Source organism: Oncorhynchus kisutch, linkage group LG11 (assembly GCF_002021735.2).
Source record: "Oncorhynchus kisutch isolate 150728-3 linkage group LG11, Okis_V2, whole genome shotgun sequence".
Taxonomy (NCBI): domain Eukaryota; kingdom Metazoa; phylum Chordata; class Actinopteri; order Salmoniformes; family Salmonidae; genus Oncorhynchus; species Oncorhynchus kisutch.
The window spans coordinates 78,888,794-78,911,813 of record NC_034184.2 but is presented as its reverse complement, the minus strand read 5'-3'; the positions used below and the strand labels follow the sequence as shown (position 1 = coordinate 78,911,813).

At 43.3% G+C, this 23,020-nt stretch overlaps 1 protein-coding gene across 1 annotated transcript; it reads right to left on the bottom strand.

Moving 5' to 3' along the window:
* Nucleotides 1–2,056: 2,056 nt before the first annotated feature.
* LOC109898983 (organic solute transporter subunit alpha-like) lies at nt 2,057–20,652 on the bottom strand. The gene is made up of 8 exons (XM_020494023.2): nt 20,084–20,652; nt 9,637–9,788; nt 9,278–9,351; nt 8,712–8,870; nt 7,908–8,019; nt 7,314–7,460; nt 6,186–6,291; nt 2,057–6,022 (listed from the first exon to the last, which is right to left on the bottom strand). The coding sequence occupies exons 1-8, from the start codon at nt 20,151–20,153 to the stop codon at nt 5,871–5,873; spliced, it is 972 nt and encodes a 323-aa protein (XP_020349612.1). The 5' UTR covers nt 20,154–20,652; the 3' UTR covers nt 2,057–5,870.
* Between the last annotated feature and the right edge of the window lie 2,368 nt (nt 20,653–23,020).

Genomic DNA, 23,020 nt, shown 5'->3' with positions numbered 1-23,020 from the left:
TTTACAGTAGGTATTCTGTAGGTTTTACAGTAGGTATTCTGTAGGTTTTACAGTAGGTATTCTGTAGGTTTTACAGTAGGTATTACAGTAGGTATTCTGTAGGTTTTACAGTAGGTATTCTGTAGGTTTTACAGTAGGTATTCTGTAGGTTTTACAGTAGGTATTCTGTAGGTTTTACAGTAGGTATTGCAACTTTATCTCATGCTGAATACCTCTACAGTATGTTGTTGTATTGGGTTGTATAAGCTAACCGCTACTGTACCATGTATGCATCCACAAGTTACTGTTTGTTTTGTGGTAACATACATATACATTATCTTTCTCTACGGGGAGAATGTCATTCATGCCAAGTGCTCAGTCATCTCCTTACATCAGAGATACAGTAGGATACATGAGAAATCTACTTCGATTTATTTAAAAAATAATAATAATAATTACATTCGACATTTCAATGTTTCCATTGCATTTACAATTCTACCGATAGTTTTGTCACAAAAACTGTAAAATAAATAAATAAATATATGCTCTGTATCCAACAGCTTGCAGATACAGTGCAGGTAGGCTAATCTACATATTGGATAAGAGCGAGAATTTGTCAAACGGCAGTCAAGCATCAATCATCATGTCACCAGAATTACACCCTCGATATTTATTGGAAAGGAGCATCAAGATCACAGTGCACTTTCACCACCCTGTAAAGTTCATCGTAACTTATTTCATCTGTAGCCTAATAAACAACTTGGTTTTCCGAGTCGTAGTGGGAGGACCACACAACAAGTTTTCGACATGATGGTAATATCAATATTTGTGCATAAAGCTGTTTCCCTCGCCATTTCTTGCATAAAAAAAGATCCCATCATGTCGAACGAAGTAATTATCCATCGGCATTTATAAAATTGTGACAAAACTCTGTCACAGCTGTTGTGTTTATAAATGTTTTATATGGTATGACTTTATTCATTCACAAACTGTGGATGGAAACGTGGTTACTGGCTGACATAACGAGAAACACTGCTGATGCACAAGCTTTTTACCATACTTAACTTTCCTTCCAAAAAAATGGCAATTATTTCACTCATATTGTAATTAATTATAGATCATATTTCATATAAATCTTGAAACACTGGACAGTTACTTTAAATACAAGGCTGAGTCAGTGTGCCGTCGTTAGCGATAGTCTTGGTGAGATAATGAGAATGTTCATAGTTGCTTGCCGGGTTGATGGTGCCACGTGACGTAGCCTTCATTAGAATTGGTCATGTACCGTTAGCATGGTCGTATCAGGGTGTGGAAGCAGCAGGGAATGGACTTGGACTGAAACTAACCACCAGGGCATGTGTTCTACGTCTCCCTCTTGTCGGGTCTTTACAATCCTTAATGTGATGACATGCTATTTTTCCAAATCGATTACCTAACGTTTAATTGATTACGTGATTGAATTTAATCATGCAACAATTAACTCATTAATAACAAGGGGCACCACAGAGAAGTTTATTTAAGGAGTTCCGTCTTCCGAATGAACTCTTAGAGCGACTCGGAATGGTTCCCGATCTCTTACATTTCAGTCATTAATTATTATTATTTACCTTCTATCAGTCTCATCTTAATGTCGTAAAATTCTTGGTTATGTCACGCCCTGACCGTAGATTGCTTTGTATGTTTCTATTTTTAGTTTGGTCAGGGTGTGATGTGGGTGGGTATTCTATGTTGTATGTCTAGGTGTTGTGTTTCTATGTTTCGGCCTGGTATGGTTCCCAATCAGAGGCAGCTGGTTATCGTTGTCTCTGATTGAGAACCATACTTGGGTAGCCTGTTTTCCCACTCTTGTTTGTGGGTGGTTGTTTTCTGTTTAGTGTATGTCACCTTGCAGAACGGTTTCATTTCTTCCATTCACTTCGTTATTTTGTTTTGCGTGTTCAGTTAATAAATTAACATGGACACTTACCCACGCTACGCACTGGTCCGATATTTCATACTCGTCGTCAGACGATGCAGAGATCCGTTACAGGTTATCTGCACGAACCCTAGTTTCCATAATGAGTCAGAAATATACAAATTGGCTTAATTATTTATTTACTAACAAAATAAATCACAGAAATACATAAACAAACAGATATTGGTTACTAACAATGATAGAAAAGTCCCTAGCGGACTAAGCCAATATGGCGGCATGGTAGACAAAAAGGAGAATAGTTGGAATTTATATATTTACACCCATATGTCGTTGTCTTCTTCACTGTTGGAATCCTTGATAGTCCTTTAGGGTTCATCAGGGTCTCTGGTTAACTTTCCCAGAAGTCACAATGTCTTTCATGGATGTACGTGGTAAAATTTGTAAAATTGGATACTTCAGAGTACCATTCGGAAATGTTCTCACAGATGCTTCAACGGTTGTTGGTATTCTTGTTCTAGATTTACGTCATTTCTAGCTGCAGACTAGTAATTATACGTCTAAGATATGCTCTTATTCTGTAGTGATCGATAGTCTCAGAGTTGAACCATTTCCAGACGTGTAGCCAATGCTCCGCGTGGTATGGTCTTGTCCTTTGGTAGAGTTGTAGTGCCAACTATTTCAACATGTTGCGTCAACATGTTGCGTCAGCTGCATGTTTTCTAGTCTTTGAAATTCAACCACTTGCAACCTTAGCTTAGTTTGCGTGGTCTGCTGTGAATTTCATCAGGATTTTATACATTTCAGTAGAAAGGGGCGGTTCCATGATGCCGACGGAATGTCGATGCTCACGTGGGCGTGGCCACTGACTAACTAATTTTCATATGAAAATTCATACTCTCATTTAGAAGGTTAACACATTGCATCTTTTCACAAATAGTTTCATGTTTAATCACATATGTTTCACAATATTTAGATGTAAACCTGTCAGCTGAGAAATGTACACTTTAAGAGATACCTTTGTGTTTTTTATCCTTCGTGAGAGCACCAAAATAAAACACACTCATCTTAAACTGTGTCTATAGACCATTCCCAAAAGTGTCAATATTGCTTAATTATCCCGTTTTGGGGAGTTTGGCCAAGTCTTTCTTCAATACGGCATGGCAGTTTCTACCAGGTCTTTATGATCCTCCCCCCAGGGCACGTCATGACACTCTCTTTCTGATAATAGAATAATACAAATCCATCCGTTTGTTCTGGATTCTTTCAGTAACATAAATAACATACTTAATGCATAATAAATCCATCCCCAAAGGGAGGAAGAGAAAAGCATCTTTATTCCTTTTCTCCGTCGGGTCTGAAACCAAACCATCAGCCTCCGTCTCAGCCTGATGCTTTGTAGGGGAAAGGACCACTAGTTCTATTCCGTGGGACTGAACAAACAGACTGGAGCTGGACACTAATTTGGACGCTTATAAGAAATGCCGCTACGTCCTCCGACAAACCATCAAACAGGCAAAGCGTCAATACAGGACTAGGATGGAGTCCTACTAGACTGGCCCTGACGCTCGTCGGATGTGGCAGGGTTTGCAAACTATTACGGACTACAAAGGGAAACACAGCCACGAGCTGCTTTGAGGCAAGCAACTCTGAAACATGCATGAGAGCACCAACTGTTCTGGATGACTGTGTGATCACACTTGTCGAATCCGATGTGAGCAAGACCTTCAAACAGGTCAAACAGGTCACAAAGCCACTCAGCCAGACGGATTACCATGACGTGTACTCAAAGCATACACAGACCGACTGGCAAGTGTCTGACATTTACAACCTTTTCCTGACCTAGTCTGTAATACCTACATGTTTCAAGCAGACCACCATAGTTGCTGTGCTCAAGAAAGGGAAGGTAACCTGCCTAAATGATTACCTCCCCGTAGCACTCAAGTCGGTAGCCATGAAGTGCTATGAAAGGCTCACAACCCCATTATCCCGGGAACCATAGACCCACTCCAATTCGCATACCGCCCCAACAGATGACGCAATCTCAATCGCACTCCACACTGCCCTTTCCCAACTGGACAAAAGGAACACCTGTGAGAATGCTATTCATTGACTACAGCCCAGCGTTCAACACCATAGAGCTCACAAAGCTCATCACTAAGCTAAGGACCCTGGGATTAAACATCTCCCCTGCAACTGGATCCTGGACTTCGACAGGTCGCCCCCAGGTGGTAAGGGTAGGCAACAACATCCTCCACGCTGATCCTCCAAACGGGGGCCCATCAGGGGTGCGTGCTCAGTCCCCTCCTGTACGGCCAGGCACGACTCCAACACCATCATTAAGTTTGCTGATGACAACAGTGGTAGGCCTGATCCCCGACAACAACGAGACAGTCTATAGGAGACGTCAGAGACGTGGCCGTGTGGTGCCAGGACACCAACCTCTCCCTGAACATGATCAAGACAAAAGGAGATGATTGTGGACTACAGGAAAAGGAGGACTGAGCACGCCCCCATTCTCATTGACGGGGCTGTAGTGGAGCAGGTTGAGCTTTTCAAGTTCCTTAGTATCCACATCACCAACAAACTAACATGGTCCAAGCCCCCCAAGACAGTTGTGAAGAGGGCAGGACAAAACCTATTCCCAATCAGGAGACTGAAAAGATTTGGCATGGGTCCTCAAATCCTCAAAAGGTTCTACAGATGCACCAGAGAGCATCCTTCCTGTTTGGCCCTGTCCGGGGGTGTCCTCGGATGGGGCCACAGTGTCTCCTGACCCCTCCGGTCTCAGCCTCCAGTATTTATGCTGCAGTAGTTTATGTGTCGGGGGCTAGGGTCAGTTTGTTATATCTGGAGTACTTCTCCTGTCCTATTCGGTGTCCTGTGTGAATCTAAGTGTGCGCTCTCTAATTCTCTCCTCTCTTTCTTTCTCTCTCTCTCTCGGAGGACCTGAGCCCTAGGACCATGCCCCAGGACTACCTGACATGATGACTCCTTGCTGTCCCCAGTCCACCTGGCCGTGCTGCTGCTCCAGTTTCAACTGTTCTGCCTTATTATTATTCGAACATGCTGGTCATTTATGAACATTTGAACATCTTGGCCATGTTCTGTTATAATCTCCACCTGGCACAGCCAGAAGAGGACTGGCCACCCCACATAGCCTGGTTCCTCTCTAGGTTTCTTCCTAGGTTTTGGCCTTTCTAGGGAGTTTTTCCTAGCCACCGTGCTTTTACACCTGCATTACTTACTGTTTGGGGTTTTAGGCTGGGTTTCTGTACAGCACTTTGAGATATCAGCTGATGTACGAAGGGCTATATAAATAAATTTGAATTGACCACAAGGCACTACAGAGGGTAGTGCGTACGGCCCAGTACATCACTAGGGCCAAGTTTCCTGCCACGCATAACCTTACCCAAATGTTGTCAATGTAGGCTACTGCTTGCTCAGTGTCACTCTGTCAATCATGCCACTGCAACAAATACAGGTTTATCCTCTACAACTACAGTCTGCCCACCATAACCCAGACCTGTGTGTGGATGTGCATGCCTACTGAAAAACAAATGATGAAATACAACTCCTCAAATTAAAACTTAAGAAAGAGTATACATTATAAATTGATCATTATGATACAGTACAAAGTTCACAATGGCAAAACATAACTTGTGATAAAAATACATTTCTGAAATCATTTGTATATTACAGTTACACAACACTATCACATCCAAACACACTGGCTGAGAGATGAAGAACTCTGATCCATCTTAACCACTTCGCTCACCAAGGAAAGTACTGAACTGATTTCTTATTGGACAATTCAGTGTAACAGAACACAACAAGCTCAGGTCATCCATTGTGTTCTGTCAGTTTAGTCCATATACACATATGAGAATATATCAGTATTCTCCAACGGATCCTGATCCCACATAATTCTCCCTTAAACTTATGCGCACACACACACACAGTTTCTCTCTTCCTCACGCTATGCCAGAGTTCTCTCGGCTGATAGACCAATCTTAGTGTGGTCGTCATCATGCTCGTCGTCAGGGAGTGGCTCGTACTGGCGACGATACAACAGGCGGGTTACCAAGGTGATGATGAACATCTCCAGGATTAACAACTGTTGACTCATCACTACAGAGAGAGAAGGAGGGCATGGGAGAGAATTATGGGGGACAGAGAGAGAGAGAGAGAGAGAGAGAGAGGTCACTTAGGGTATCTTCTGGCCTGTGAGGATAGTGTGTATGTTTAATAAGGGACATAGTGATGGATGGAGATGAGGAGGTGAGAGACTCACAGTATCCCCTGGCCTGAGAGGAGTATGGTGGGGTGCAGGCGATAGTTCCCATCATAGCCAGGATGTTGATGATGGCAGACTGGAGCTGACTCAGCACTAGCACCAGCTACACAGACACAGCATCATGGGTAAAACATGTAAAACACTGTGCTCAGCATGAGTAAACATGTTATCATTTGCTTTTTCAGGGTATTAACTGACCTCTGATTGGTTGAGGGGGGCCTTACTGTATACCAGAGTTCTCAAACCCTGTTCCTGGAGAGCTGCCGTCCTGCAGGTTTTCACTCAAACCCCAGTTGTAACTAACCTGATTCAGCCAATTATTAGAATCAGGTGCACTAGATTAGGGCAGGAACAGGGTTGGAGTGAAAACCTGTAGGACAGTAGCTCTCCAGGAACAGGGTTGGAGTGAAAACCTGTAGGACGGTAGCTCTCCAGGAACAGGGTTGGAGTGAAAACCTGTAGGACGGTAGCTCTCCAGGAACAGGGTTGGAGTGAAAACCTGTAGGACGGTAGCTCTCCAGGAACAGGGTTGGAGTGAAAACCTGTAGGACGGTAGCTCTCCAGGAACAGGGTTGGAGTGAAAACCTGTAGGACGGTAGCTCTCCAGGAACAGGGTTGGAGTGAAAACCTGTAGGACGGTAGCTCTCCAGGAACAGGGTTGGAGTGAAAACCTGTAGGACGGTAGCTCTCCAGGAACAGGGTTGGAGTGAAAACCTGTAGGACGGTAGCTCTCCAGGAACAGGGTTGGAGTGAAAACCTGTAGGACGGTAGCTCTCCAGGAACAGGGTTGGAGTGAAAACCTGTAGGACGGTAGCTCTCCAGGAACAGGGTTGGAGTGAAAACCTGTAGGACGGTAGCTCTCCAGGAACAGGGTTGGAGTGAAAACCTGTAGGACGGTAGCTCTCCAGGAACAGGGTTGGAGTGAAAACCTGTAGGACGGTAGCTCTCCAGGAACAGGGTTGGAGTGAAAACCTGTAGGACGGTAGCTCTCCAGGAACAGGGTTGGAGTGAAAACCTGTAGGACGGTAGCTCTCCAGGAACAGGGTTGGAGAGCCGTGCTTTACATCTTTCCTCTGATTGGCTCACTGACATAGCGTGTGCTTGTGTGTGTGTGTGTAATCTCACCTGGTACATGGCGTATTTGGGAATGATCTTGAGGCTGCGCAGCGTGGTCCTGAGATGCATGAACATGATGGCTACAGGCCACAGTGCTATGATGGTCAGGACCCCCACTCCCAGGGATATCCAGATGGACGCTCCTGTTACCGCGGTCTGAAACACATACGGCGTTGGGAGTGTATGTAGATGGTCCCTGGTTCCAGCCCAGGTTATGGAGATGAGCGGGACAGAGTCAACACTAACGTCTGTGAGTGTGTGTGTGTGTAGATAGTCCCTGGTTCCAGCCCAGGTTATGGAGATGAGTGGGACAGAGTCAACACTGTTACGTCTGTGAGTGTGTGTGTGTGTGTAGATGGTCCCTGGTTCCAGCCCAGGTTATGGAGATGAGCGGGACAGAGTCAACGCTGTTACGTATGTGAGTGTGTGTGTAGATGGTCCCTGGTTCCAGCCCAGGTTATGGAGATGAGCGGGACAGAGTCAACACTGTTACGTCTGTGTGTGTGTGTGGGAGTTTTCATATGGGCGTGTGCGTTTTGGAAGAATATGGTTCTGTGTGTGTGTGTGTGTGTGTGTGTGTGTGTGTCGACGCCCCACACTCACATCGGTAACGTCGAAGTTGCCATTGGTCCAGAGGATGACTGACAGAATGGTGAAGACAACCTTCATCAGGGCGAACTGAAACGACCCCAACTTCAGCAGGAACAAACTCCGTCTGGAGAAAACCAGAGGAAAACATTCTATCAACGTATATTTAATACAGAGAATTGTAATGGAGTGTAATAACACAATTTTTTAAAACATATTAGCATGATGTTGTAAATTGTCATGCCTCTTTACTGAGTCCTATAGGGTGCAATGACCAGCAAGGGGCATATTTGGGGTGATAATGTTTTCTGACATGGGTCCATAGAGACGAGGGTGAGTGGCCAGGGGTGCATTCAACCTGCCAGGGCCTGAACCAACCAGATGGTCGTATGGAGTAGACCAAAGCGCAGCGTGGTTAGAATACATTCTTCTTTATTGCAGGAAGAACACTTAAATAAAACTAAACGATAAGACGACCGTGACTGCTAATGAAACAATGTGCTAACGTGCAACATAACATAAGACAATAACCCACAAAATACCCAAAGAGGATGGCTGCCTAAATATGGTTCCCAATCAGAGACAACGATAAACACCTGCCTCTAATTGAGAGCCAATCTAGGCAACCATAGACCAACATAAACACCTAGATGAAAACAACCCCATAAATCTACAAAAACACCCTAGATGAGACAAAAACACCCATACCACCCTCGTCACACCCTGACCCAACCAAAATATATAAAGAAAACAAAGAATACTCAGGTCAGGGCGTGACAACCAATACAGATGGTTTTACTACTAAACAGTGTGTGTTACCGTGTGATGTTGACACGGGGTAGACAGAGGCAGCAGCAGCAACAGGGACCAGTACTGATCTTCAATTTGTTCCTCCCTGCTCGCCGTAGAAACGCCTCGTCACCCCCCACCTCCTCGATCATTAACACCAGGAACTTAAACACTACGATCGCAAAGTAGCTGTGGAGACGAGCTCAAACATGTTACACACATCAAGAACACCAAGCAGTGAAGGAGGGAAGATAGACAGAGGGAGAGATGGGTTTGGAAAGATCTACACAGACTATTGTAATGGGGTCTTCAGTATCTGTATGTTTTGCTGACACAAGGTATGTCTTCCTGCTCTCTAAAGGGTTTCCTGTCTGTCACAGGAGGAGTCTGAGATCAAGAGAACCCCAGATCCACTCAGACACAGGAAGAGATAGAAGGTGGAGGAGAGGAAAGAGGATAGGATGGGACAGAGAGAGACAATGAGAGAAAATGAAAGACAGGAGAGCGAGAGGAAAAGAGGATAGGATGGGACAGAGAGAGAAAATGAAAGACAGGAGAGAGAGAGAGAGGAAAAGAGCGAGGGATGAGTAACATACCAGGCGGAGGTCATGTCAGTAAACATGGTGGCTCGGGGAATCCACATCCCCAGACAGGACATGGTGCCAATCACCTGACACACACAGCCGAGACATACAGCCTTAGTTTGGAAACTTTAACAATGCAGTCTTCCTAACCGTGCTACTGCCCTAGAATTTCCTAGTAAACTGACGGGATGAGTCATAACTAAACCTTTTTATTTTGTTCCTTGGCCGCATGTGTTTCTACTGTAGATGGACGTACCAGCAGGTACCAGATCAAAAGGCTGCCTTCAGTGTGTTCTTACCACATGTGTTTCTACTGTAGATGGACGTACCAGTAGGTACCAGATTAAAGGCTGCCTTCAGTGTGTTCTTACCGGCGCTGCCCCATTGACCCAGATGATGGCGCTCTTCTTGTTGGAGGGAACCTTCCGATAGATGTACCAACACTCCTCTATGTAGACCAGCATGGACACCGCTGCCATGAAGGTCAGCACTGAGTACAGGATGATACCAAAGATGTCCAACTCTAAAGGCAGACAGAGGAGGTGTTTATTGGAAGACAATGAAAAGTAGTGAACAGCCAAACACAGAGGAACTAACGCACACATACAAATGCATGCACACAATTAACTAAGAATAAACTGACACATACACATGTCAAACAACATTTTATTTGTCACATGGTTCATAAACAACCGGTTTAGACAAACAGTGAAATGCTTACTTATGTGTCCTTTTCCAACAATGAAGAGTTAAGATATATATATATATATATATATATAGTACTATTCAAAAGGTTGGACACATTTACTCATTAAATTGTTTTTCTTTGTTTTTATTATCTTGACATTGTAGAATAATAGTGAAGACATCAAAACTATGGAATAACACATATGGAATCATGTAGTAACCAAAAAAGTGTTAAACAAATCAAAATAGATTTTATTTTTGAAATTCTTGAGTAGCCACCCTTTACCTAGACAGCTTTACACACTCTAGGCATTCTCTCAACCAGCTTCATAAGGTAGTCACCTGGAATGCATTTCAACTAACAGGTGTGCCTTGTTAAATGTTAAATTTGTAGAATTTCTTTCCTTCTTAAAACGTTTGAGCTTTCAGTTGTGTCGTGACAAGGTAGGGCTGGCATACAGAAGATATCCCTATTTGGTAAAATACCAAGTCCAAGAACAGCTCAAATAAGCAAAGAGAAACAACAGGCCATCATTACTTTAAGACATGAAGGTCAGTCAATACGGAACAATTCAAGAACTTTGAATGTTTTTTCAAGTTTAGTCGCAAAAATCATCAAGCGCTATGATGAACCTCTCTCTCATGAGAACCGCCACAGGAAAGGAAGACCCAGAGTTACTTCTGCTGCAGAGGATAAGTTCATTAGAGCAACCAGCCTCAGAAATTGCAGCCCAAATAAATGCTTCACAGAGTTCAAGTAACAGACATCTCAACATCAACTGTTCAGAGGAGACTGTGAATCAGGCCTTCATGGTCGAATGGATGCAAAGAAACCACTACTAAAGGACACCAATAAGAAAAAAATCGACTTGCTTGGGCCAAGAAACACAAGTAATGGACATTAGACCTGCGGAAATCTGTCCTTTGGTCTGATGAGTACAAATTTGAGATTTTTTCATTCCAACCGCCATGTCTTTGTGAGACACCGAGTAGGTGAACGGATGATCTCTGCATGTGTGGTTCCCACCGTGAAGCATGGAGGAGGAGGTGTGATGGTGCTTTGCTGGTGACATTCAAGGCCCACTTAACCAGCATGGCTACCACAGCATTCTGCAGCGACCCGCCATCCCATCTGGTTTGCACTTAGTGGGACTAGCATTTGTTTTTCAACAGAACAATGACCCAACACACCTCCAGGCTGTGTGAGGGCTATTTGGCCAAGAAGGAGAGTGATGGAGTGCTGCATCAGATGACCTGGCCTCCACAATCACCCGACCTCAACCCAATTGAGATGGTTTGGGATGAGTTGGACTGCAGAGTGAAGGAAAAGCAGCCAACAAGTGCTCAGCATATGTGGGAACTTCACCTGGAAAAAGATTCCAGGTGAAGCTGGTTGCGAGAATGCCAAGCGTTTGCAAAGCTGTCATCAAGGCAAAGGGTGGCTACTTTGAAAAATCTTAAATATAAAATAAATGTTGATTTTTTTAACACTTTTTTGGTTAATACATGATGTGGTATTTCATAGTGTTGATGTTTTCATTATTATTCTACAATGTAAAACATGGTAAAAATAAAGAAAAACCCTTGAATGAGTAGGTGTGTAAATAAATACGCAGTGAATAATGAATCACAAGTTTAAAAAATAACATGGGGAGGCAGGGTAGCCTAGTGGTTAGAGGTGGGAGGCAGGTAGCCTAGTGGTTAGAGGGGGGAGGCAGGTAGCCTAGTGGTTAGAGGGGGGAGGCAGGTAGCCTAGTGGTTAGAGAGAGAGGCAGGTAGCCTAGTGGTTAGAGGGGGAGGCAGGTAGCCTAGTGGTTAGAGGTGGGAGGCAGGTAGCCTAGTGGTTAGAGGTGGGAGGCAGGTAGCCTAGTGGTTAGAGCGTTGGACTAGTAACCGGAAGGTTGCAAGCTCAAACCCCCGAGCTGACAAGGTACAAATCTGTATTTCTGCCCCTGAACAAGGCAGTTTAACCCACTGTTCCCAGGCCGTCATTGAAAATAAGAATTTGTTCTTAACCGACTTAGTTAAATAAAAGGTTTAAAAAAATACAGGGAGAGCCGAGTCAATGTTCAGTTTAGTTAATTAGGATAATTAATTAAAATGTATATATACAGTTAAATTAGATCTTTAAAAAAATAGGAGAGGAGCTGTGATAATTTTTTAAAATCTTATATCCATTTTTTAAAGCTAAACTTGTTTTTTGCCTGAGCAACTCAATACTTAACTGAGCGACACATTAAATCTGTTTTTGGTACAGTGAAGAAATCCACAGTGGCTGGTGAGGTAAATCTGTTTGAAGTGTATATGCAAATATACTGAACAACAATATAAACACAACATGTAAAGTGTTGTTTCGTGAGTTGAAATAAAAGATCCCAGAATTGTTCCATACACACTAAAATAGTTTTTCTCAGATTATGTGCAGAAGTTTGTTTACATCCCTGTTAGTGAGCATTTATCCTTTGTCAAGATAATCCATCCACTTGACAGGTGTGGCATATCAAGAGGCTGATTAAACAGTATGATAGATATATGTATATATTGTCACGCCCTGGTCAAAGTATTTTGTGTTTATCTTTATGTATTTGGTCAGGCCAGGGTGTGGCATGGGGTTTTTGTAATTGTGGTGTGTTTGTCTTGGGGTTTTGGTGGTGGTATTGGGATTGTTGCTAGTAGGGTTATCTAGCAAAGTCTATGGCTGTCTGGAGTGGTTCTCAATTAGAGGCAGGTGTTTATCGTTGTCTCTGATTGGGAACCATATTTAGGCAGCCATATTCTTTGAGTTTGTCGTGGGTGATTGTCCTTAGTGTCTTACTTGTTACTCTCTGTTAGTTTGCACTAGATAGGCTGTTTTCGGTTTTCATTACGTTTATTGTTTTTGTAGTATTTAGTGTTTAGTCGTGTTTACATTTTTGTTTAATAAATATGGATCGCAATCGACACGCTGCAGTTTGGTCCGACTCTCCTTCATCACCACATTTAGAAAACCGTAACATATATATACACACACACACACACACACACACACACACGTGGACCTTGTGCTTGGGACAATAAAAAGCCACTAGAATGTGCTACATAACGCCACAGATGTCTCAAGTCGAGGGAGTGTAACCACGCCAGCCTAGGACCTACACATCCGGCTTCACAACCACAGACCATGTGTAACCACGCCAGCCTAGGACCTACACATCCGGCTTCACAACCACAGACCATGTGTAACCACGCCAGCCTAGGACCTACACATCCGGCTTCACAACCACAGACCATGAGCGAAAGAGAGAGGAGGGGAGGGAGATGAGACAAACCCATAAGGACATGATTAGAGAAGAGAGAGAGAGAGGAGGGGAGGGAGATGAGACAAACTCATAAGGACATGATTAGAGAAGAGAGAGAGAGAGAGAGAGAGAGGAGGGGAGGGAGATGAGACAAACCCATAAGGACATGATTAGAGAAGAGAGAGAGAGAGAGAGAGAGAGAGAGGAGGGGAGGGAGATGAGACAAACCCATAAGGACATGATTAGAGAAGAGAGAGAGAGGAGGGGAGGGAGATGAGACAAACCCATAAGGACATGATTAGAGAAGAGAGAGAGAGGAGGGGAGGGAGATGAGACAAACCCATAAGGACATGATTAGAGAAGAGAGAGAGAGAGGAGGGGAGGGAGATGAGACAAACCCATAAGGACATGATTAGAGAAGAGAGAGAGAGAGAGAGAGAGAGAGGAGGGGAGGGAGATGAGACAAACCCATAAGGACATGATTAGAGAAGAGAGAGAGAGGAGGGGAGGGAGATGAGACAAACCCATAAGGACATGATTAGAGAAGAGAGAGAGAGAGAGAGAGGAGGGGAGGGAGATGAGACAAACCCATAAGGACATGATTAGAGAAGAGAGAGAGAGAGAGAGAGGAGGGAGATGAGACAAACCCATAAGGACATGATTAGAGAAGAGAGAGAGAGAGAGAGAGAGAGGAGGGGAGGGAGATGAGACAAACCCATAAGGACATGATTAGAGAAGAGAGAGAGAGGAGGGGAGGGAGATGAGACAAACCCATAAGGACATGATTAGAGAAGAGAGAGAGAGGAGGGGAGGGAGATGAGACAAACCCATAAGGACATGATTAGAGAAGAGAGAGAGAGAGAGAGAGAGAGAGAGAGAGAGGAGGGGAGGGAGATGAGACAAACCCATAAGGACATGATTAGAGAAGAGAGAGAGAGGGGAGGGAGATGAGACAAACCCATAAGGACATGATTAGAGAAGAGAGAGCGAGAGAGAGAGAGAGAGAGGAGGGGAGGGAGATGAGACAAACCCATAAGGACATGATTAGAGAAGAGAGAGCGAGAGAGAGAGAGAGAGAGGAGGGGAGGGAGATGAGACAACCCATAAGGACATGATTAGAGAAGAGAGAGCGAGAGAGAGAGAGAGAGAGAGAGAGAGAGAGAGAGAGAGGAGAGAGAGAGAGAGGAGGGGAGGGAGATGAGACAAACCCATAAGGACATGATTAGAGAAGAGAGAGCGAGAGAGAGAGAGAGAGAGGAGGGAGATGAGACAAACCCATAAGGACATGATTAGAGAAGAGCGAGGGATGGGGAGAGGATTGTGTTTCAGTCCACTCCAGCGAGTTACAGATGTGTTTTTAACACAGTGTCATGAAATTGTTGCTTCTTCAGATCAAGGATCTGCTTACCTCAACTTAGCCATTAGGGAGGAAAATGCACCCTCCTTTCCAACACACTATATCAACACCAAGACCGGATTCAGAACTCAGGTTATCAAGGGTGATGCAGAGCAGGGGTATGAAGTAGGACTGTTGACCATGCAGTCAAACGTCAGGGATGGGCGGATCTGCAGTACACACATGTTATGCCTGCCTGCGATTGGTCAGACCAACAGTTATGTCATCCAAACAGAGCATCCGTCACATCCTATTTAAACTGTTCCTACTGTAACCGTGGGGTGCTGTAGAGGGAAACTACTTTGCGTGACAATACTTTCAGATTTTAAGTAGGCCGACATACCGGGATACACACTATAGGCTGCATACCGGGATACACACTATTGGCTACATACCAGGATACACATTATAGGCTACATACCAGTGTGTGGCCAGCCACAGGTAATATGGTGTGATGAAACCCTTAAAACCATAATTTTGTGGTTCAACCATCATCAAGCCTCTAAACATCAATAAATAATCTTATTGTGTGTGTGCACTGTTTCATTGCAGCCATTCCATTTCAAATCCACGAGCTGACAAAGTAGAAATATGTGGTTCTGCCTTTGAGCAAGGCAGTTGACCCACTGTTCCTACGGGAACCAAAGACGAAGATGTCGATTAAAGCAGCCCCCCCCACACGTCTCTGATTCAAAGGGGAAGGGTTAAATGCGGAAGACACATTTCAGTCAGTTTCAAAGTTACTATTGGATAAAAGGGAGGATTAGATTATGTAATCTCTCCAATCTCAATAGGGACTGAATGTATTATGCAGCTAAATCTGTAACTATAACCAGGTTTCCCAGCTTGGTCTCAGACTAGACGTAACATAGTAAACGTAAATCCGGGACACTCAAATTAGTATTATTTTTTTTAGCTTTATTTAACTAGGCAAGTCAGTTAAGAACAAATTCTTATTTTCAATGACGGCCTAGGAACAGTGGGTTAACTGCCTTGTTCATTTATGACATTCCTGGGAGTGTGTAAATTTAAATGTTGTATTACCATATCATTTTTGTATGTTCTCTCTAGTTATGTACTTGAAAATGTATCAATTGACCATTTCGGAACATTTGGGCATACTTGATACAAAATATTGTCCAATTCTGCCATGCTTCACTGGATCAATCTGAAACTTTGCACACACTGCCATCTAGTGGTCAAAATCTAAATTGCGCCTAAACTGCAATATTATGATGGCCTTTCTCATGCATTTCAAAGATGATGATTTTTTGTTGTTGTTGAAAATTCATGGTTTTTTTGTTTGTATTATCTTTCACCAGATGTAATGTGTTATATTCTCCTACATTAACTTCACATTTCCACAAAATTCAAAGTATTGCCTTTCACATGGTATCAAGAATATGTATATCCTTGCTTCAGGTCCTGAGCTACACGCAGTTAGATTAGGGTGTCATTTTAGGCGAAAATTAAAAAAAAAAAAAGGTATGATCCTTAAGAGAGCTGTTTTCAGTCAAAGATGGGGACTGGATTAGGTGTGAGCAGTGCAGGAAGTACATATGCTCATAACCGCCATCAATAAAAGATAGTACTGTGCAGCCGTCTTCATCGACCTGGCCAAGGCTTTCGACTGTCAATCACCGTATTCTCATCGGCAGAGTCAATAGCCTTGGTTTCTCTAATGACTGCCTCGCCTGGTTCACCAACTACTTTGCAGACAGAGTTCAGTGTGTCAAATCGGAGGACATGTTGTCCAGAACTCTGGCAGTCTCTATGGGTGTACCACAGGGTTCAATTCTCGGGCCGACTCTTTTCTCTGTATATATCAATGATGTCGCTCTTGCTGCTTGGCGATTCCCTGATCCACCTCTACGCAGACGACACCATTCTGTATACTTCTGGCCCCTCTTTGGACACTGTGTTAACTAACCTCCAAAGCCATACAACTCTCCTTCCGTGGCCTCCAACTGCTCTTAAACCCCAGTACAACCAAATGCATGCTTTTCAACCGTTCGCTGCCCGCACCCTCCCGCACGACTAGCATCACCACCCTGGATGGTTCCGACCTAAAATATGTGGACAACTATAAATACCTAGGTGTCTGCCTAGACTGTAAACTCTCCTTCCAGACTCATATTAAACTAATCTCCAATCCAAAATCAAATCTAGAATCGGCTTTCTATTTCGCAACAAAGCCTCCTTCACTCACGCCGCCAAACTTACCCTAGTAAAACTGACTATCCTACCGATCCTCGACTTTGGCGTTGTCATCTACAAAATAGCTTCCAATACTCTACTCAGCAAACTGGATACAGTTTCTCACAGTGCCATCCGTTTTGTTACAAAATCACCTTATACCACCCACCACTGAGACCTGTATGCTCTAGTCGGCTGGCCCTCGCTACATATTCGTCGCCAGACCCACTGGCTCCAGGTTATCTATAAATCTATGATAGGTAAAGTTCTGCTTTATCTCAGCTCACTGGTCACGATAACAACACCCACCCGTAGCACACGTTCCAGCAGGTATATCTCACTGATCATCCCCAAAGCCAACAACTCACTTGGCCGCCTTTCCTTCCAGTTCTCTGCTGCCAGTGACTGGAACGAATTGCAAAGATCGCTGAAGCTGGAGACTTATTTCCCTCACCAACTTTAAACATCAGCTATCTGAGCAGCTAACCGATCGCTGCAGCTGTTCATAGTCCATCTGTAAATAGCCCACCCAATCTACCTACCTCATCCCCATACTGTTTTTATTTACTATTTTTATGTACTTTTCTGCTCTTTTGCACACCAGTATCTCTACTTGCACATCATCATCTGATCATTTATCACTCCAGTGTTAATCTGCTAAATTGTAATTATTTGCTCCTATGGCCTATTTATAGCCTACCTCCTCATGCCTTTTGCACACACTGTATATAGACTCTCTTTTTTCTACTGTGTTATTGACTTATTGTTTATTCCATGTGTAACTCTGTGTTGTTGTATGTGTCGCACTGCTTTGCTTTATCTTGGCCAGGTCGCAGTTGTAAATGAGAAGTTGTTCTCAACTAGCCTACCTGGTTAAATAAAGGTGAACTAAAATAAATGTAAAATGTTGTGCTCCAATTTTACTGGGGATAGCTTTATTTGTGACCTATGTACAAATTAGAATTGTGCCATAGAGAGAGCTGAGAGCACGAGAGAGCTGCCACATCAATGTTACACTGAATTAATTAGTTAAGTTAAGTTATTAAATGTGCAATTTCAATGTTAATGTTTATATTCCATTAAAATTGTATATTACAATTTAAAACAAAATGATGAATTAAAAACTATTGAAAACCTTTTGCCCCCGAATGTCATTTTGAAGACTGCTGGGATTTAGGGCTAACTGTAAAAGTACATTAGTAAAATATTTTTAGGTACTACTTAAAAAAACTACTTTGTATCTGTATTTTACAATTTATATTTGACAACTTTTACTACACCACAGTCCTAAAAGAAAATAATGTACTTTTTAATCCTTACATTTTCCCCGACACCCAAAAGTACTCGTTACATTTTGAATGCTTAGCAGGACAGGAAATTTGTCTAATTCACACACTTATCAAGAGAACATCCCTGGTCATCCCTTCTGCCTCTGATCTGGAAGACTCACTAAACAGAGAACATCCCTGGTCATCCCTACTGCCTCTGATCTGGAGGACTCACTAAACAGAGAACATCCCTGGTCATCCCTACTGCCTCTGATCTGGCGGACTCACTAAACAGAGAACATCCCTGGTCATCCCTACTGACTCTGATCTGGTGGACTCACTAAACAGAGAACATCCCTGGTCATCCCTACTGCCTCTGATCTGGTGGACTCACTAAACAGAGAACATCCCTGGTCATCCCTACTGCCTCTGATCTGGTGGATTCACTAAACAGAGAACATCCCTGGTCATTCCTACTGCCTCTGATCTGGTGGACTCACTAAACAGAACATCCCTGGTCATCCCTACTGCCTCTGGTCTGGTGGACTCACTAAACAGAACATCCCTGGTCATCCCTACTGCCTCTGGTCTGGTGGACTCACTAAACAGAGAACATCCCTGGTCATCCCTACTGCCTCTGGTCTGGAGGACTCACTAAACACAGAACATCCCTGGTCATCCCTACTGCCTCTGGTCTGGTGGACTCACTAAACAGAGAACATCCCTGGTCATCCCTACTGCCTCTGATCTGGAGGACTCACTAAACAGAACATCCCTGGTCATCCCTACTGCCTCTGATCTGGAGGACTCACTAAACACAAATGCTTTGTTTGTAAATTATGTCAGTGTTGAACTGTGACCCTGGCTATCCGTAAATTTATAAAACAAGAAAATTGTGTCGTCTCGTTTGCTTAATATAACACATTTTAAATTATTTACACTTTTACTTTTTGATATTTAAGTACATTTAAAACCAAATAATTTGCATTGTACTCAAGTAGTATTTCACTGGGTGACCTTCACTTTTTGAGTCATTTTCTTTAAAAAAAAAAAAAATGTGTCTATACTTTTACTCAAGTATGAAAATTGGGGTCGTTTTTTCCACCACTACAAAATGGATTGTATGGAAAAGCAACATCAAAGAAGGAACAAAGAGAATGATTGTGCAGGTGAGATAAAGAGGGACTTTATATCAAATCTCCTCATACTGCAGATATTAAATGGTGACATGTGCAACACCATTTCCCCCCGTAGTTTATTTAAATCGTTAAAATAAAGACAACTAGACTTGGCTTTTAGGTATTACTTACAAAATAAAACTGATTAAATGGATTTTAACACTTCTGTGAAACCTTATCCCATAATTTTACAGAGGTAACTGCCCCTGGTACTTAAAAAAAAAAAAAAACATCCCTTTTCTAAAAAACAACATTTCATGAACTAACTAAAAAGTGTAAACTGTAGCCATTTATTTCCCTTCATAGTTTATTCGCCAAAGCATGACCTTCATCCACATACCAATTTTTTTTGGTGTAAGCAATTAGACATTGTTCTTAGTGGGGGGCTAGTTATCCCCTAGTACCCTAGCCACAACAAGTCCATTTGATGATAGCATTGTTTTCTTGCGGTTTTCAGAATATTCGCATGAAAATCTGTCATCAATTGGATGGAACTTAGCTAACGTTGCCTAGAATGTAACCAACCTAGAATGTAACTAACCTAGAATATAACCAACTTAGAATGTAACTAACCTAGAATGTAACTAACCTAGAATATAACCAACCTGAATGTGCGTTTAATAGCCCATGGACCTGATGGCAAATTGGCAATGCCTTTTCAATGTTTACAGGACAAGCGCATTCAATCAGTCAGAAAAAAGTAGCTGCCAGCAGATTGGAGAAACTAACGGCACTTGGCACTGGGCAGCTAAAAAGTTATCGTTGGCTAGTTATGGAAAGCGCAGTTACGGGCCTAGACGAGCGGCTTAACTCACGGAGAAGGATGTCGATGGCCACGGGAGGTTTTTCACTGCAGCTTGGGTCGATGGTTCGGTTCCCGTCCATCCTTGGTCAGCTTGGTTAGAAGTTCTAGAGCAAGTAGAAAGGGCGACGGGGGACGAAAACTATCCCTCAACCACTCAGACGCATTCAGTTGGCAGCAGTCACTGGTGATAGGAAATGAATGAATAAATAAATTATGCGTGGAGTTTGGTGCATCCGCTACGGCTCCCCTCTGGAATGCGCAACTGCGGGCGAAATCAGAGAGGAATCACGGATTTCTAAACACTTGTTGAAATAGTTGGACCTGCCTTCAGCTCCGGCTGCACCGCACGGTCGCTTTCTTGGAACTCACGGGCTTGTCTCTACTCGTTGTAGGGCTAGGGACCCCTCCACGGGACCACTTGTGCAATCATGCCCAGCGCGCGGAGAATTACTCAAATGTTTGCCTACTAGTACATAACAAGCCTACCCACTCCACTCTCTCTTTCGCTCTCTCTGCAGTGAAGAGCCATAGAAAATGATCGAGGCATTTGGTAGCCAAAAGGCTGTCTTTGCATGGGCAGTGTCATTAAGGGCTGTTAATGTTTCCGCCATTTTAAAGTAGTCAACTGAGTTGTATTCGGAGCATGTTATTTGTCACATTTGATTTGATTCCTATGGGTTGGAGCGTCAATGGCGTTGCCCATGCTGTCCATATACTGTATATGTACCATTATAGCCTAAAGATGAATCCTTTACATGCTGCGTGCTACATGAGTAGGCTCACAGAAATAACTCGTCTAAATTCCATCAGAACAAAGTACACTTTTGATGGAAAAAAAGCTCTATTAATTAAAAAAAAACATGAAATAACTAGGATGTGTTTTGGGAGAGTTTATCACTGGCAGTTAAGAACAAAGTCTTATTTTACAATGACGACCTACCCCAGCCAAACCTTAACCCGGACAACGCTGGACCGCCTTATGGAACTCCCAATCGCAGACAGTTGTGATACAGTCTGGAATTGAACCAGTGTCTGAATTGACACCTCTAACACTGAGATGGAGTGCCTTAGACCGCTGCGCCACTCAGGAGCCATTACCATGAATTAAGTGGTTAACTGGGCTTGCCTAATTAAATAAACATTAAAAATAATAATGGAGACACAATGTGGTGAAGCAGGGGTGAAAGAGAGGGAGTGGAGGAGGGGGGCATTCCTGAGTAGGAGCCCAACTATCCCTAGCGTCCCCCATCACATGCCGCTGGCTGCTATGGAGATGAGCACAGTGGTGTCATCATGTGAGGTATTTATAACTTGTTCCCCACTTCCTTAGAAAAGACAATTTAATATACAGTGGGGCAAAAAGTAGAGAGGACGACGGGGGACGAAAACACAGCAAAACAAGTCCTATATCGACATAACCTGAAAGGCTGCTCAGCAAGGAAAAAGCCACTGTTCCAAAACCGCCATTAAAAAAAATCCAGACTACGGTTTGCAACTGCACATGGGGAAAAATATTGTACTTTTTGGAGAAATTTCCTCTGGTCTGATGAAATACAAATAGAACTGTTTGGCCATAATGACCACTGTTAGGCTTGAGGCTTGCAAGACGAAGAACTCCATCCCAACCATGAAGCATAAGGGTGGTAGCATCATGTTGTGGGGGTGCTTTGCTGCAGCAGGGATTCACAAAATAGATGGCAACATGAGGGAGGAAAATTATGTGGATATATTGAAGCAACATCTCAAGACATCAGTCAGGAAGTTAAAGCTTGGTCGCAAATGGGTCTTCCAAATGGACAATGACCCCAAGCATACTTCCAAAGTTGTGGAGAAATAGCTTAAGGACAGCAAAGTCAAGGTATTGGAGTGGCCATCACAAAGCCCTGACCTCAATCCCATAGAAAATTTGTGGGCAGAACTGAAAAATTGTGTGCGAGCAAGGAGGCCTACAAACATGACTCAGTTACACCAGATCGATCAGGTGGATTTGGCCAAAATTCACCCAACTTATTGTGGGAAGCTTCTGGAAGGCTACCCGAAACGTTTGACCCAAGTTAAACAATTCAAAGGCAATGCTACCAAATACTAATTGAGTGTATGTAAACTTCTGACCCACTGGGAATGTGATGAAAGAAATAAAAGCTGAAATAATGATCTCTAATATTATTCTGACAGCTCACTTTCTTAAAATAAAAGTGGTGATCCTAACTGACCTAAGACAGGGAATTTGTACTTGGATTAAATGTCAGAAATGGTGAAGAACTGAGTTTAAATGTATTTGGCTAAGGCGTAGGTAAACTTTCTGACTTCAACTGTAATAGAGTAGAATAGAGTGAATGCAACTTTATTGGCCACCCAGGTATGTACACTGCCTGTACAGTGGGGCAAAAAAAAAGTATTTAGTCAGCCACCAATTGTGCAAGTTCTCATTTTGACCCCACGGAGGAGATTATCAGTGGTCTTGTATGTCTTCCATTTCCTAATAATTGCTCCCACAGTTGATTTCGTCAAACCAAGCTGCTTACCTATTGCAGATTCAGTCTTCCCAGCCTGGTGCAGGTCTACAATTTTGTTTCTGGTGTCCTTTGACAGCTCTTTGGTCTTGGCCATAGTGGAGTTTGGAGTGTGACCGTTTGAGGTTGTGGACAGGTGTCTTTTATACTGATAACAAGTTCAAACAAGTGCCATTAATACAGGTAACGAGTGGAGGACAGAGGAGCCTCTTAAAGAAGGTCTGTGAGAGCCAGAAATCTTGCTTGTTTGTAGGTGACCAAATACTTATTTTGCACCATAATTTGCAAATAAATTCATAAAAAATCCTTTCATCATTGAGCCCACAGTACCCTGGGAGGACTCAGTAGATGAGGCTTATGAGCGAAAACATCTGCGCTATGCCGATCTAGCTGCCGAAGCACGGCATCATGGCTGGAACACAGAAGTCCGACCA

Bases quoted from the DNA above. Each gene is read 5' to 3' on its own strand.
- LOC109898983 (XM_020494023.2), bottom strand. From the start codon at position 20,153: ATGGACGGGAACCGAACCATCGACCCAAGCTGCAGTGAAAAACCTCCC. The intron at 9,352-9,636 runs GTAAGAACACAC...TGTGTGTGTCAG, and splicing joins GGGTCAATGGGGCAGCGCCG to GTGATTGGCACCATGTCCTG. The intron at 8,871-9,277 runs GTATGTTACTCA...TCGTCTCCACAG, and splicing joins ACTGACATGACCTCCGCCTG to CTACTTTGCGATCGTAGTGT.